Source organism: Mus pahari, chromosome 15, assembly GCF_900095145.1.
Source record: "Mus pahari chromosome 15, PAHARI_EIJ_v1.1, whole genome shotgun sequence".
NCBI classification, from domain to species: Eukaryota; Metazoa; Chordata; class Mammalia; order Rodentia; family Muridae; genus Mus; species Mus pahari.
Window position 1 is genome coordinate 8,714,787 of NC_034604.1, and position 14,887 is coordinate 8,729,673.

General features: G+C 44.8%; 1 protein-coding gene across 1 annotated transcript in view; it reads left to right on the forward strand.

Moving 5' to 3' along the window:
• Window positions 1-14,887, forward strand: part of Lama3 (laminin subunit alpha 3) — a 240,668-nt gene that overhangs the window by 100,981 nt on the left and 124,800 nt on the right. Inside the window, exons 13-19 of the mRNA XM_021215025.2 lie at window positions 165-302; window positions 1,903-1,949; window positions 6,070-6,169; window positions 7,310-7,362; window positions 7,573-7,678; window positions 9,322-9,421; window positions 11,968-12,124. Coding sequence (XP_021070684.1) covers window positions 165-302; window positions 1,903-1,949; window positions 6,070-6,169; window positions 7,310-7,362; window positions 7,573-7,678; window positions 9,322-9,421; window positions 11,968-12,124 — 701 coding nt within the window. The remainder of the gene's footprint in view (window positions 1-164; window positions 303-1,902; window positions 1,950-6,069; window positions 6,170-7,309; window positions 7,363-7,572; window positions 7,679-9,321; window positions 9,422-11,967; window positions 12,125-14,887) is intronic.

The window sequence follows — 14,887 nt, forward strand, 5'->3', positions numbered from 1 at the left end:
CCAGGATCAGCCCCATGTAAGGGAGGGGAAACTGAGGCTTAGCTCAATCAAGGATGCGAATCTGGACTTGAATTTGTGTCATTCTGGCCCTATCTGAGGGTTCCAGGACCCTGCCCTATGTACTCTATAACGCACGCCTGAGTCTGATCAGATCTTTCTCGCAGCTTGCCAGTGTTCGACGATTGGATCCTATCCAGTGCCCTGTGACCCAGGGACTGGCCAGTGTGAATGCCTGCCTGGAATAACGGGGAGGCAGTGTGACAGGTGTCTCTCAGGAGCCTATGACTTTCCCTACTGCCAAGGTAAGGAAGCTGGCAACATGTTGGAGGCTTGGTCTTCATCTAAGTGGGTGCGGCTGCCTCTTGGAGAAGCCTGGTGAGTCTTCTCTACATTGACTCACGCCACCCTAAGTATTTGGTCCAGTCTTCCCTATACCAGTGTTACTGGAAGCATGTGCATCATAACTGAACCCCAGAGGCAGTCAGTGCCCGAGGAGAACAACTTTAAGACCCATTCATAACAACCTGGAATTCTCATTCCTCTGCATGCTCCCCTGCATCAGCGTTGTCATGTGACCCCACGAATTTGGCCTTGCATTGTTTGACACCCCACCCAAACCCTGCACACCAAGGCATCATACCTCTCGCCCTAGTGACTTTAAGTGCTGATGTGGGCTGCATAAGATCTTTGCTGTAGGCTGAGAGGGACCAGGGCTGTGTTCTGCCTCTTCTCCCAACACAGAAACGAGCTCTCTGATGTGGCAGCTGCAGACCCAGCAAGAGCCCCGGCCTGGTGACTTCAGAGTCCTCTTGTGCCATGGAGCAGGGCAGCTTGTAGACTGACCCAGACTTCCCATCAGAAAAAAATGTGCTTTTTGTAGGAACCCTGAGGGTCATCCAGAGCTGGGTGGGGCTAGGTAGAAGAGAGGGTCACATTTTCCAGAACTTACCTAATCGGAATTGTCCAGACCAGGGCAGAAAGTGCAGACAGCAATAACAGGGCTTGCCCTGAGAAGGCCTGACCGTCCTTGTGTGGTCATCGGGCCTGTGAGTGATGTGGCAGAGTAGCCAGAACTATACCTGAGCTGGAGAGTGTGACCCAGGCCATGCTGGGAGGAGCCCAGGATGGGCATGGTCAGTATAGAAGACAAAAGGAGAGAAAATGAGGTGTGGGGTGCCAGCGAAAGAGGAGCAGAGAGGAGGAAGGGAGTGGGACATCATGAGAACGGAGACAAACTTACAAAGAGGAGACACCGGGGGGGGGGGGGGGAAGCGAAGGGGCAGTTTGTAAGGATATACGATCCTGTCGTGGATATGGTCCAATGGCGAAGACTAGCCATAGGAGCAGGCTCACCCAGTGTAATACTAAACAGTGTAATGCCAAGACATTGCAAGGGCTCAGCTATAGCCCCTGCAGGTGGAGATGGGAAAGCACACCAGCTTTGTCACCAAGAACTCCAGTACACGTGGGGACAGGGAGAATTATAATCAATTGTTTTCTTTTGAACTTCTTTTGAATGGATGTTCATTTATAACATTTTTTTTAAAAGCGGTGCAACATCGCCCTCTTCTGGACAATTCTAAAGCTGCTCAAAGTTTCAGTGTAACCATCACCCATTAGAAAGGAAGTTTTTTCAGGGAAGTAAGGAGGGAGGGATCTGGGAGGAGTTGAGGGAGGGGAGAGAATGTGATCAAAATATATGACATGTAATTCTCAACATCAAGTTAGAGCAGATCAAATATCATAAAGTTCTCTTGGCATGTCTTAGTGTGAGCTACACATGGTCTTTGTCACCATGTGTACATGTGCTATCAAAAGCATACATGTAGGTGCATCGCCAGCCAGATGTTTGTAACGCCTCTGAATCACCAGATGTTTGTAACGCTTCTGAATCACACACAGGGTCCAGCAGTGTTTGCCATCCAGCTGGGACCCTTGACTCCAGCTTGGTAAGTAGGGGTCAAGGCTACCCTGGGAGACTTCCTGAGATTAACATAAGACACAGTTTTCTTAAACTGGGCAACCCCACTATGGTTTTAAATTCAAGATGCATATATAATTTTTTTATTAAACTAAAGAGTAAGGTTTATTTAAATCTTGTATCCTAGAGTCCCGGAGTTAGTTCTTCCTGGAGGTTACTTACAGAGGACTCAAGTTCAATTTCTAATGCCCACGTGGTGACTTACAGCCATCCTTAACTCCGGTTCTAGGGGGTTAGGTGCCTACTTCTGACTTCCTTGGGCACCAGACACATATATGGTGTACATACAGGCAGGGAGGTAAAACACTCAAATACATCAAATAAAAAAATACCTCCCTTTTTACTACCTTTATTTCTTTTTTACAATTTAGTCATTGCCCCCACAGTTTCTCATCTCATTCCTCCTCCCTCCCCCTACCTCCAAGAGGAAGTCCTCAGCCTTCTGACCTCCCACCCCTCCACCTGGTCTCCCCACTCCCTGGGGCCTCAAGTCTCTCAAGGGCTGGGTGAGAGACCAGGCCAGACAGTCCTCTGCTCTATACATGTCTGGGGCCTCGTGCAAGCAACCACGGGGGTCCCTGACTTCAGTCCATTGATTGGGTGTAAGTATTGGTTTCTGTCTCAGTCAGCTGCTCGTTGGTCCTCTTAGAGGACAGCCATGCTAGGCTCCTGTCTGTGACTGTACCACAGCATCAGTAGTAGTGTCAGGTCTTGGAGCCTCCCCTTGAGATGGATCCTAAGTCGGGCTGGTCACTAGACAGCCTTTCCCACAGTCTCCTCTCCATTTTTGTTCCTGCAGTTCTTTTAGACAGGAACAATTCTGGGTCAGAGTTTTTGACTGTGAGATGGCAACCCCACCACCCTGTCTTTCTACTGGAGGAGGACTTTACAAGTTCCCTCTCCTCACTGTAGGGCATTTCACCTAAGACCCCTCCCTTTGAGTCCTGAGAGTCTCTCACCTCCCAGGTCTCTTGTATATTCTAGAGGGTTCTCCCAACTCCCCCATCCCCAGGTTGCATGTTTCCATTCATTCTGCTGGCCCTCAGGGCTTCTCTACTGTTCCCCTCAATACCTGGTCACGTTCCCCTTTTCCTTTCCCCCTCTCCTCTCCCAGCTAGATCCCTCCCTCCCTCTGCCTCCCACAATTGTTTTCTTCTCCCTCCCAAGTAGGAGTGAAACATCCTCACTTGGGACCTTCTGCTTGTTAACCTTCTTGAATTCTGTGGATTGTGTCCTGGGTATTCTGTATTCTTTTGGCTAATATCCACTTATTAGAGAGTACATACCATTGTTCAGCTTCCATGTGTATGTGTGTTTTCCATTGTTTTTGTTGGAATTTAAGACCAGCCTTAGTCCATGCTGATCTGATAGGGTACATGGGATTATTTCAATCTTCTTGTGTCTGTTGAGGCCTGTTTTGTGACCAATTATATGGTCAATTTTGGAGAAGGTACCATGAGGTGCTGAGAAGGTATTTCTTTTGTTTTAGGATGAAACGTTCTATAAATATCTGTTAGATCCATTTGGTTCATAACTTCTGTTAGTTTCACAGTATCTCTGTTTAGTTTCTGTTTCCATGATCTGTCCATTGCTGAGAGTGGGGCGTTGAAGTCTCCCACTATTAATGTGTGGGGTATGATGTGTGCTTTGAGCTTTAGTAAAGTTTCTTTTATAAATGTGGATGCCCTTGCATTTGGAGAATAGATGTTCAGAATTGAGAGTTCAACTTGGTAGATTTTTCCTTTGACCAGTATGAAGTGTCCTTCCTTATTCTTTTTTGATAACCTTTTGTTGAAAGTCTATTTTATTTGATATTAGAACGGCTACTCCAGCTTGTTTCTTGGGACCATTAGCTTGGAAAACTGTTTTTCAACCTTTTACTCTGTCTGTCTTTGTCACTGAGGTGAATTTCCTGTATGCAGCAAACATGTTTTAGGGTCCTGTTTATGTATCCAGTCTGTTAGTCTATGTCTTTTTATTGGGGAATTGAGTCTATTGATATTAGGGATATTAAGGAATAGTGATTGTTACTCCCTGTTATTTTTGTTGTTAGAGGTGTAATTATGTGTGTGTGGCTATCCTCTTTTGGGTTTGTTAAAAGATTACTTTCTTGCTTTTTCTAGTGTGTAGTTTCCCTCCTTGTGTTGGTGTTTTCCATCTATTATCCTTTGTAGGGCTGGATTTATGGAAAGATATTATATAAATTTGGATTTGTCATGGAATATCTTGGTTTCTCCTTCTATGATAATTGAGAGTTTTGCTGGGTATAGTAGCCTGGGCTGGCATTTGTGTTCTCTTAGGGTCTGTATGACATATGCCCAGGATCTTCTGGCTTTCACAGTCTCTGGTGAGAAGTCTGGTGTAATTGAGGTGTGTTTCTTGTATGCAGCAAAATACTGGATCCTGTTTGCATATCCAGTCTATTAGCTTATGTCTTTTTATTGGGGAATCAAATCTATTGCTATTAAGAGATACTAAAGACAGATGGCTGTTAGTTCCTGTTATGTTTGTTGTTGTAGGTGGCATTATGTGTATGTGATTTTTTTCATTTGGTTTTGTCCTGAGATGATTAATTTCTTGTTTTTCTTTGGTGTAAGTACCTTTCTTGTGTTGGAGTTTTCCTTCTAGAATCCTCTGTAGGGCTGGATTGGTAGATAGATGTTGTTTAAATTTGATTTTGTCATGGAATATTTTGGTTTCTCTTTTTATGATGACTGAGAGTTCTGCAGGGTATAGTAGCCTGGGTTGGCATTTGTGTTCTTTTAGGATCTGCATGACCTCTGTCCAGGCTCCTCTGGCTTTTAGGGTCTCTGTTGAGAATTCTGGTGTAATTCTGATAGGTCTGCCTTTATATGTTATTTGACCTTTTTTCCTTACTGCTTTTAATATTCTTTCTTTGTTCTGTGCATTTAGTGTTTTGATTATTATGTGATTATTTTCTGGTTCAATCTATTTTGTGTTCTAGAGGCTTCTTGTACATTTATGGCCATCTCTTTTCAAGCTGGGGTGTTTTCTTCTTTGATTTTGTTGAAGATGTTTTCTGGTCCTATGAGCTGGGAATCTTTGCTCTCTTCCATTCATGTTATTCTTAGCATTGTGCACTTTATTTTCTGAATGTTTTGGGTTAGGAGTTTATGTTTTGTATTTTCTCTGACTATTGTGCCAATATCTTCTAAGGGATCTTCTACACCTAAGATTCTCTCTTCTATCTCTTGTATTCTGTGGTTAATGCTTGCATCTGTAGCTCATGACCTCTTTCCTAGGTTTTCTATTTCCAGGGTTGCCTCCATTTGTTGTTTCTACTTCCATTTTTGGGTTTTGAACTGCTTTGTTCAATTCCTTCACCTGTTTGACTATGTTTTCTTGTATTTCTTTAAGGGATTTGTTTCCTCTTTAAGGGCTTCTACCTGTTTACCTGAGTTTTCCTGTATTTCTTTCAGTGAGTTATTTATATCCTCCTTAAAGGACTCTAATTTCTTCATAAGATAGGATTTTAAGTCAGCATCCTGGCTTTCATTTGTGTTGGGGTATCCTGAGTTTGCTGGATTCTGATGGTGCCAAAGTAAATTGGCTTCTGCTGCTTATGGTCTTGTGCTTGCTTCTCAACATCTGGTTATCTCTGGTGTTAACTGGCCTGGGTGTCTCTGTCTGGAACCTGCCCCCTGTGTCCCTGGGTTGCTGCAGACCTCCTGGGAGACCTGTGACCCTGACCTTTCTTGGGAGGCTCTCAGACTGTGGGGTCTTCAGAGGGTCAGACAAGCTGATGATCTGTTGCCCAGGGTGTAGCAGATCTCCTGGGAGGTCTTCAGACTGTGGGGTCTTCAGAGGGGCAGGCAAGCTGATGATCTTCCCCGGTGGAATAAATTCAGTCTGCTGGGTTCCTTGGGGTTCCCAGCTGCTGCAAAATACCCCCCCCCTTTTTTTTAAAAGTTCAAAGACTCTTTAAAGTAACTCTGGACTTTATTGGATCCCTTGGCTTATCTTTCATGATCAAAATTTATTTTGCTAATAAAGCTTTGCTCAAAACACGTGTTTGAAACAGGTCTTGATTTCAAAATGCCAAACATCAGTTTGATTTTCATTTCAAGGGTTATTGTCAGTGCAAGCAGCATGTTACAAGTCCTACATGTAGTGTCTGCAAACCATTATATTGGAATCTGGCCAAAGGAAACCCCCGCGGATGCTCAGGTAAGCTGTCTCATGTTCTGCCACATCTTTTAGAATCCTTGCTTCTTTATTTTTGCCTCCCCAGTGCCAGCATTGACAAGACAGCACTTCCTTTTCTTTTTATTCAAAATAGAGTTTTCTCTCAGATAGTTTATCCCAACCAGTTCTCCCCCTTCACTCCTTCCAGCTCCCTACCACCTCCACCTCCCCCAGATTCACCCCTCCCCACCACTCTCTTTCCTTTTTAGAAAAGAACAGGCCTCCAAGAGATAACAGCCAAACAGGACAAAAAAGATACAATAAGACAAGGCAAAAAGGTCCTCATATCAAGGCTGGACAAGGCAACCCGCAGGAGGGAAGACTCTCAAGCGCAGGCAGAGAGTCAGTGACATACCTGCTCCTGCTATTAGGAGTCCCACAGAAACACCGAGCTAACCTCAATAACAGACACGCAGAGGACCTGGTGCAGACCCATGCGGGCCCTGTGCATGCTGCTTCAGTCTCTGTGAGCCCATGGGAGCCCTGCTTAGTTGCTTCGGTGGGCTATGTTAAGAGAGCTCTGTGTCAGACCAACTTGATTTGTTCAGCATGCTGTATAATGCTTTGGTGTCCCCCACCTCCATCCAGGGCAAAACTGCCATTTTCAGGCAAAGATTTATCTATACTGTTTCCATTTGAATTTTGTTATTTGAGAAGGCCTTTGAACTCTTTGTTTTTATAAACCACTCTTTCTGGCTAAATTTTCGTTGTAATGCACATAATATAACAATTACATGTACCTACATCTTCATTTTATACAACTATTAAAGCCAGGATACCAAATAAAAACACGTAACAAAAAGTCTAAGTAAAATGACCATCTTTAGGGCAAGAGTATATTTTTATTCAGGCATACCAATAATGACCTTGCCATTGGAAACATTTATCAACTCTGTGCTGGAGTAGCCATAGGCTAGCCACTACTCTAGACAGATTGTATTGATTGATCGTCTGCTAACCCAGAAAGCAACCCTGATTTAGGCCCCAGCAGTGCAGAGTGAATGTTGCTCAAGTCCACAGGAAAGTCCTGTGAGCTTTGCTGTAGGCGTGTAATGTCCCTAGAGCCAGGGAACTGTTCCTGTGCAGCCCCTGGATCACGGATACCCTCTTTTATCTTCACAGAGTGCCAGTGCCATGAGGCAGGGACATTGAGTGGAATTGGAGAGTGTGGGCAGGTAACGTGCGGCACCTTTCCATGGGATTGATGACTGTGGGATGCTGCAGTGGTTGACTGTGGGATTTCTGGAGCAGGTTCCCAGTCCCTAGCTGCTGTCCTGACCGTGGCTACCCCTCTTGCTTCCTGTTGTACGATGCACCCACTTCCAACCCTGAAGGTTAGCGAATCCTGTGTATCAAATGCTGCTGTTTGGCTCCTTGTTCTATAGGAGGACGGTGACTGTAGCTGCAAAGCCCATGTCACTGGTGACGCCTGCGACACCTGTGAAGATGGGTTTTTCTCTTTGGAGAAGAGCAATTACTTTGGCTGTCAAGGTAAATACATTTGGCAGGGCTTGGGCAAGCCCAAGTGCTAAAGGACAGAGGCTGCCAGAACCCCTGCCTTGACTGTCCGTGGCTGACTTTCAAGGATGGAGCTCGGACACTCTGTCTTGAGAACTCGGCCAGATATTGTGTTGACACTTGCAGTGAGCCTCAGGTGGTGCTGTTTCCAGTTCTTCTCTACAAGGTTGGTTCATTCACAAACTGCATATGTGGGCTGGAGGCTGTGTGCTAATATTGACTAACACTGAGGCTTAGCCACCTTGAAGCCATATTTCATATTAACTAAAAAGCCAGATACTTAGATGTAGGCTTGTATTAAATAATGAAATTCCAGAAGTGGGTGGACTACAAGGTTACTCTTGACTTCTACATGGGTCACCTCATGAAAGTTATTTACAGCAATGCTGTTCTCTCTCTCTCTCTCTTTCCCCGTGTGTATGTGTGTGTTGTGTTTGTTTATGTGTATTCATGTTCATGTCTATGTGTGCCTCTGTGTATGGTACCCCGTTCAGTTGATTTCCACTTTATTTTTTGAGACAGGGTCTTTTCTAACCCTGGGGCTTGCTGATTTGACTCTCCCCAATCAGTAGGTCCCAGGGAATCTTCCTTCCTCTGCACTGTCAGCACTGAAGTTACAGGTGTCTGCTGCTACTCTTTCCACATCTGTGTGGTGTGACAAGATTTTCCCTGTCCAACCACACTAAGATACTAGAGCAGCAGGAGGCCTGTGATTGGCCAGGGAAAAGGGAGGCAGCGCTAAGAGTTACAGAGCAGAGTGTCTGGGGAGAAGGGAGAAGGCCAAGATGGAGGAGGACAAATAGGAGGAAGAACCTGACCCAGCGTGGCCTTAGATAGCCACAGGTAGTTATGATATCATAAGGTTAGAATAATTGGGATAATTTGTCCAATCTAGGTGGGCAGCTTTTATCGTTATCAATTGGTTCTGAAATTATTGTACTGGCATCTTGTAAATTGAGAATTTATTGATATATAAATCTGATTGGTTAATTATAAGCTTCAAGAGTTTTGATTTACTTGGTTCCTGGAATGTGGGAGTGCTGATTACAGGGGTTTATGGCAGAGAAGGAACTAGCGGCTCCAGGGACAAGTGAGCTAGAGCTGGGAACACAGTAATCAGAAGCTGAGGGGGGCTAGCTGGAGAGAGTTGCCCATGGCAGGAGCATGGGAAACCTGCCGGTCTAGCCTTGCCGGGGAGTTGGCAGGCTGAGAGAAGCAGGAGCATGGAGAGTTGTCCGTTTCATCTTAATATTTCCTGCAACAGGTGGCGCCCAACTAATATTTTAGTGTGATTGGACCGGGAAAATGCTGTCAGCATGTGGAAAGCACTTAGCTGATAGATTCTCTTCTCAGGCTGCTTATCCATGACTAGCTCCCAGGCCACTGGAGAACAGTGTCCACCCGCTGGCCTGTAGTCACACATCTTGAAACTAGAGGTGGAACTGTGAAGAGACAGGCCATTTTTGTTTGGGTCACCCCTGCCTGATACAGGGTCTGGGAGAGGAAAGAAGCAGCCCATACAGCGCTGAGAATATCAGAGCTGTCTTCTCCTGTGGAGGGGAACATCTGTCAGGGAGACAGTTTGGTAGTAACCCCAACTGTTTCTTGACTTTCAGGGTGTCAGTGTGACATTGGTGGAGCACTCAGCACCATGTGTAGTGGGCCCTCGGGAGTATGCCAGTGCAGGGAGCACGTGGAGGGGAAGCAGTGCCAGAGGTGAGTCTTCGAGAAGTGTCTTTATACACTCATGCTACCAAGGCCCTTCTCCCTTCCCCATCTGTAGCGATCCCAAGGAGGCAGAGGAAGCAGACAGTATAATTGGAACCTGAACATGTGACTGCAAGCTAATTAGAATAGGACATTACAGTGTCCATAAAGATCAGTTCCGTGGCATAAGCTACAAAGCCCCTGCATCCCAAAGGCCACAGGCCTAAAGTGGACAGTTGGAAGAAACCAAACAAATAACTCATTATAAAAATAAAGTGCAAACAGTTCGCAGCATGCCCACTGGAGGATGAAGTCTCTCTAGAAGCCACAGCAAGGAGGGGTCAAACACAGGGGACAGCTCCATTCTCCAGGGCGCCCCACACTTGCCCAGACTTCTGGAGCAGTGACATTCAGTTCTTGCTTGTGTCCTCGGTGAGGGAGTAGAGATGCCAGGTGAGTCAGAATAAGGTGGGCAGGCAAAGTCTTGAAACGGAGGCAACTGGGAAGGAAGCTAAGAACAAAAGCAGGAAGGGCAGAGGCTGGGGCAGGTAGGGATATAGTATGTGTGACTCTGGGTGCGATGACCCAACTGTAAGTTTTTCCTCCGTGGAAGGAGGAGAAATTGAAATCTAAAACTCTTCGATTTTTAGTCATATGCCAAAAACTCCAAGAAATGTAAAGTTCTCAAAATCTCGAGCACCTTCTGCTCCATCAGCAGATTAATTAGGGCACTCTCTGATGTGGCTCTGAGTGCTCCTGGCTGGGACTGTCCCTTGGTCTCTCTTATTGGCCCTTGTGGCTGGGCATTCCAGCCAGAGCTACATGGAGAAGCATAGGAGAAAATAACACAAGCAACAGAACTGAGTTACCCACCAACAGATGAAAACAGTGACGTTTTACATTTTAGTACACAGGAAATACTGTGAAATACTGAGAATACAGCCTGTGGTGTGATAGTGCGTGAAAAACCACACTACAGTGTGATAAACCATCAATGTAGGTCTCTGCCTGTCTTTCCAGATGGGCAGACGTGCATCGTTATGACCAAGTCTTCCCAAACATTAGCTCAGTCATGCATCTGATTTCTGATAAGTTTCAAAGGCATTCACTGTGTTCTCTAATTTTTATGATCATAATATTCATCTTAGAAATTTCAATAAACTCATACAAATAAAAAGGCAAAGAAAAATCTGCACCGTTCCTCTCTAAGAAAACCTTGTAAAATATTATTGGTTTGATTTTATTTACAATTAAAACTTAGCCTTTTATGAAAACTTTAAAACCAATTTATTTAATAGTACATATCATAAGCATTTCTTATATCATTAAAAAGTCCTCAAAATATTAATGCCTACAAAATATTTTATAATTTGTTTGCTTTATAGATTTGGCTCAATCATGTTGTTTTCACGTTGTTGGTGTTTTAACATGTTTGCAGCAACTCTTTAGAATGGATTTTTGGATGAACACTGAGGCACTGGAGACAAACGCTCCTGTGGACCCTTGTAAATCTTGTGCTGGAATTCAAGCAGCCTTCACTGTGCTCACAGTGCAGGGGCGTGGCTGCCCCACTGTGCTCACAGTGCAGGGGCGTGGCTGCCCCACTGTGCTCACAGTGCAGGGGTGTGGCTGCCCCACTGTGCTCACAGTGCAGGGGCGTGGCTTTTATTCCCGCTGACTGATGGATCTTTATGTCTTTAAACCCATTGTTATTCCTTTTTACATAATACATACATACATACACACACACATATATATGATATATATATATATATATATATATATATATATATATATATATATATATGGAAAATAGATATATTGGCTTGAAGAACTCTTGAGTAGTTTGAACGTGGAAACCGCTTAGCATTGGGTGTTTTAAAGCTTTCTGTATAATGGCCACACTTGGACTTGCCGAAGGAACTCATCCATGAACCTATAAGTGACTCAGACAGTGAAGGCCCCTGTTGCCGAGCCTGACCACCCAAGTTCAATCCTCAGAACCTACACAGCGGGAGGAGAGAACCAGCCCTAGCAAGCTGTCCTCTGACCTCCACAGGTGCTCAACCATGAGCATGTGTACACATATGCGTGCACACAGACACATAATATAAGTTTTATATATATGCATACATATATGTTTACTATATGCAGTATTATATCATGATGCTTAGCAACAGTGCCTGCCACATAATTACTGATGTTTACAAAATGTGTGAGTGTGTGGGAAGACGGAGGGAGGGGGCAGCTATTAGATTTTATTAATTGTTGGCAGCCACTAGAACACAGTAGGGGTATGTTGGTGATCTCATGACTCATGCTAAGTGACTTCCTGAATTTAGTGCTCGGGATGGGTGGGTGTTGGGTGTGCCCTGTGCCAGCATTTCCCAGAATAAAAGCAATCGTATAGAGCAAGAGAGAGGATAATCTCCCCCTGTTCTCATTTAATAGGCTTAGAGAGTTGGCCGTGTTCCTTCAGCAGCATCTATTAGGACAGACATTCAGGTTACCCATGAACCTAACTATTCATGTCCCTTTACTTGTGATTGACAAAGGCCTGAAAATAACTACTACTTCCCGGATTTGCACCACATGAAGTATGAGGTCGAAGATGGCACTGGACCTAATGGAAGAGACCTGCGGTTTGGATTTGATCCCCTGGCATTCCCTGAGTTTAGCTGGAGAGGATATGCCCCGATGACCGCCGTACAGGTATATAGTGAGAGGGCCACAACTGATTGCAGAAGTCCCATATATATACCCACAGCACTCTCATAGTCTAAAAGCTACACTGCCCCCAGGACCTATTCTAGTGTTCATTTTCTATAGAGCACTGGCCAGGGCTGGCTTAGAAGCTTGGGATTTAAGATAGGGCAAGATTTTAATTAATAAATGTGTACTTAGAAGATATCATAGTTGCTTTAATTTGGCCACTGAATCAGAAAATGAAGGAACTGAAGAAAGATAGTATTTGTCTCTGGAGATTTTTCATAGATAGAAGCAAATTTCTTAAATGACATTAAACTATACTAAAACATAGAGAACCTTTTTTCTTTAATGGCATTTGTGGAAACCAAAAAAACAAGTTGACTTGAAGGCTTCTAAAATAGCCAGCAGCCTCCTCCCCCAGCAGAGGCCCACAGAGTCTAGGTCAGGCTAGTCTAAGCCCTCAGTCCTGCTGCCTCAGCCTCATAAATGCACAACACCCATGGCGTATCACCTGCCCCTGCTTGGTCTTACTGATTTGGGGCACTGCTTTAAAATCCTGAGTTCCTCTGTGGGTGGAGACTCAAGTAAAGATGCTCTTCGGCGCTGTTTGGCTTTTCTATCTTCTTCCCTCCACTCCTCTTCGTTACACCCATCTATCTTGCCTTCACAGTAGAGTAAGAGATGTATACATTATTTGTCTACCTATAGGATTTATGTCGTATTTATAGCCAAAAGTGTAGAGTCATTAAATAATTTTTATCCTCAGCACTTCTCTTTGAGGCTGGTTCCTTAAGTTGCCTTGAGGTAAACGTGAGAGAAGTGAGCTGATGACCGTGGTAGATTGGGACTAATAGAGTCATAGAGGGTCGGGGCCAGTCAATGGCTTTCTTGGAGCCCCCCCATTCACCCTAATGATGGTTTTGCCTGGCCAAATTCTCCCCAAAGAAACTGCCTTTACCAAAGAGGACTGTAAGGCATTTCTCCCTTTCTTCCCACACATATATCAATTCAGTTTCTTCCTTTTCTTTCTGGGACAGGGTCATATTATGGAGCCCTGGCTAACCTAGTGCTCACTATGCAGATCCGACTGATCTTTAATTCATAGAGTTCCACCCGCCTCTGGCCCTTAAGTGCTTGCATTAAAGGCCTGCACCATGTGTGTGCATGTGTGGAGGTGTGACACAGGAGAGTGCAGGTACCTGCAGAGGGGAGTATGAGATGGTCCAGCTCTGGAGTTACAGGAGGTTGCGAGCCACAGAACTCACATTCTGATGCTGAGACGCAAACTCACATTCTCTGCCAGCTTTTCACCGAGTCAGCCCCCAGCCCTGTTCTTTAGTGGAGACCTTCAGTAGTCATAAGATTATGGTGGAGTCCATCAAGTCCTGATAAGTGGCTGACACGGAGCCCAGTGTAGGTGTTCTCACAGACATTTGAAGACTGACAGAATATTTGGTTGGCCCAAAGGAACCCATTTCAGATGACGGTCTTTGTGAGGAAGCCTTTGGGTCAGAGGACCTGTGGTCTCCTGTGCTTGGCCACCTGCTTTATTCTTTTCATTCACCCTTGCACATTTATTTCCCAATTGATATTGAAATTGAAAAGTGAATTCAATCAAATTCTTAGGGCTAGTGGGAATTACTTCTGCGTCAGAGGTAGTGGTCCTCTGGAAGTCAGCCTCGGTTGTCTCTCCGTCTCTTGTAACACGTAGACCTTTCCATTGAAACCAAGATAGCTGGGAGAGGATGGAGTGAACCAAGATAGGAATTCCAACACTGTGAGCCTCCCTTGGACTAGAGCTGGGACTGGACACGTGGTTTGTGGTTCTGAATAAAAATAACTTATCCTCGTGTCTGCAAGATGGCGTGGAGGTCGATAGCTCTCGTTGATCTTGCAGAGGAGCTTGGCCTGGTTCCTACCACCCACATAGTGGCTCACAAGAATCCCTAACTCAAGGTCCAAGGGATCTCACACCCTCTTTTGACCTTGATGCACATACATACATGCAGGAGGAATGCTTATTAGCATATGATAAATAAATCTGAATAAATGATAATTTACTTGCATTATCAATTCTTACAGAGCATTGTGTGATCCCAGAGCTTAGAGACACATAAGACCTCTCTTCTATTTCAAAAGCTAACATTGTTTTTGGATAAAAGCTTGACATGAAACTTCCTAAGACAAATTAGGCATATTTAGTTGCATCTAGAGTCACAAATGCTTTTGGGGTTCTTTTTTTTTTTTAATATTTTTTATTTATTTATTTATTATTATTTACATTTCAAATGCTATCCCGAAAGTTCCCTATACCCCCCCACACACTTTTGTCGTTCTTAAGCTTTGCTCCCCCACTATTACCGTCTTTAGCCATGTGATGCCGTGCCTGTGAGGTGGGGCTCAAGTGGCCTCTCTGTTGAGTGGTGGCCTGAACAACATGCTTGCCTTTCCTGTCTATCTTCTGCTTTGGGCTTTCCCCGCAGTCATGGTTGTCCCTGTTGCTGTGACCCTCTGAAACTCGTCTGTCTAATATTCCAATCTGTCTTCCTGGTTACAAAAAATGCTGGAAGAGAACCCCAGCTGCTGAGGGTGCATTCTCTCGCCACTGGAATTGTAAGTGGCTTTGCTTTCCTTTTAGACCTGCTTGTTTCCACCTAACTGGGGACTTACTGAGCATGTATGCATGTGAATTTGTGTGTGTGTGTGTGTGTGTGCGCGCGCGCGCCGGGGTGTGTGTGTGTGTGTGTGTGTGTGTGTGTGTGTGTG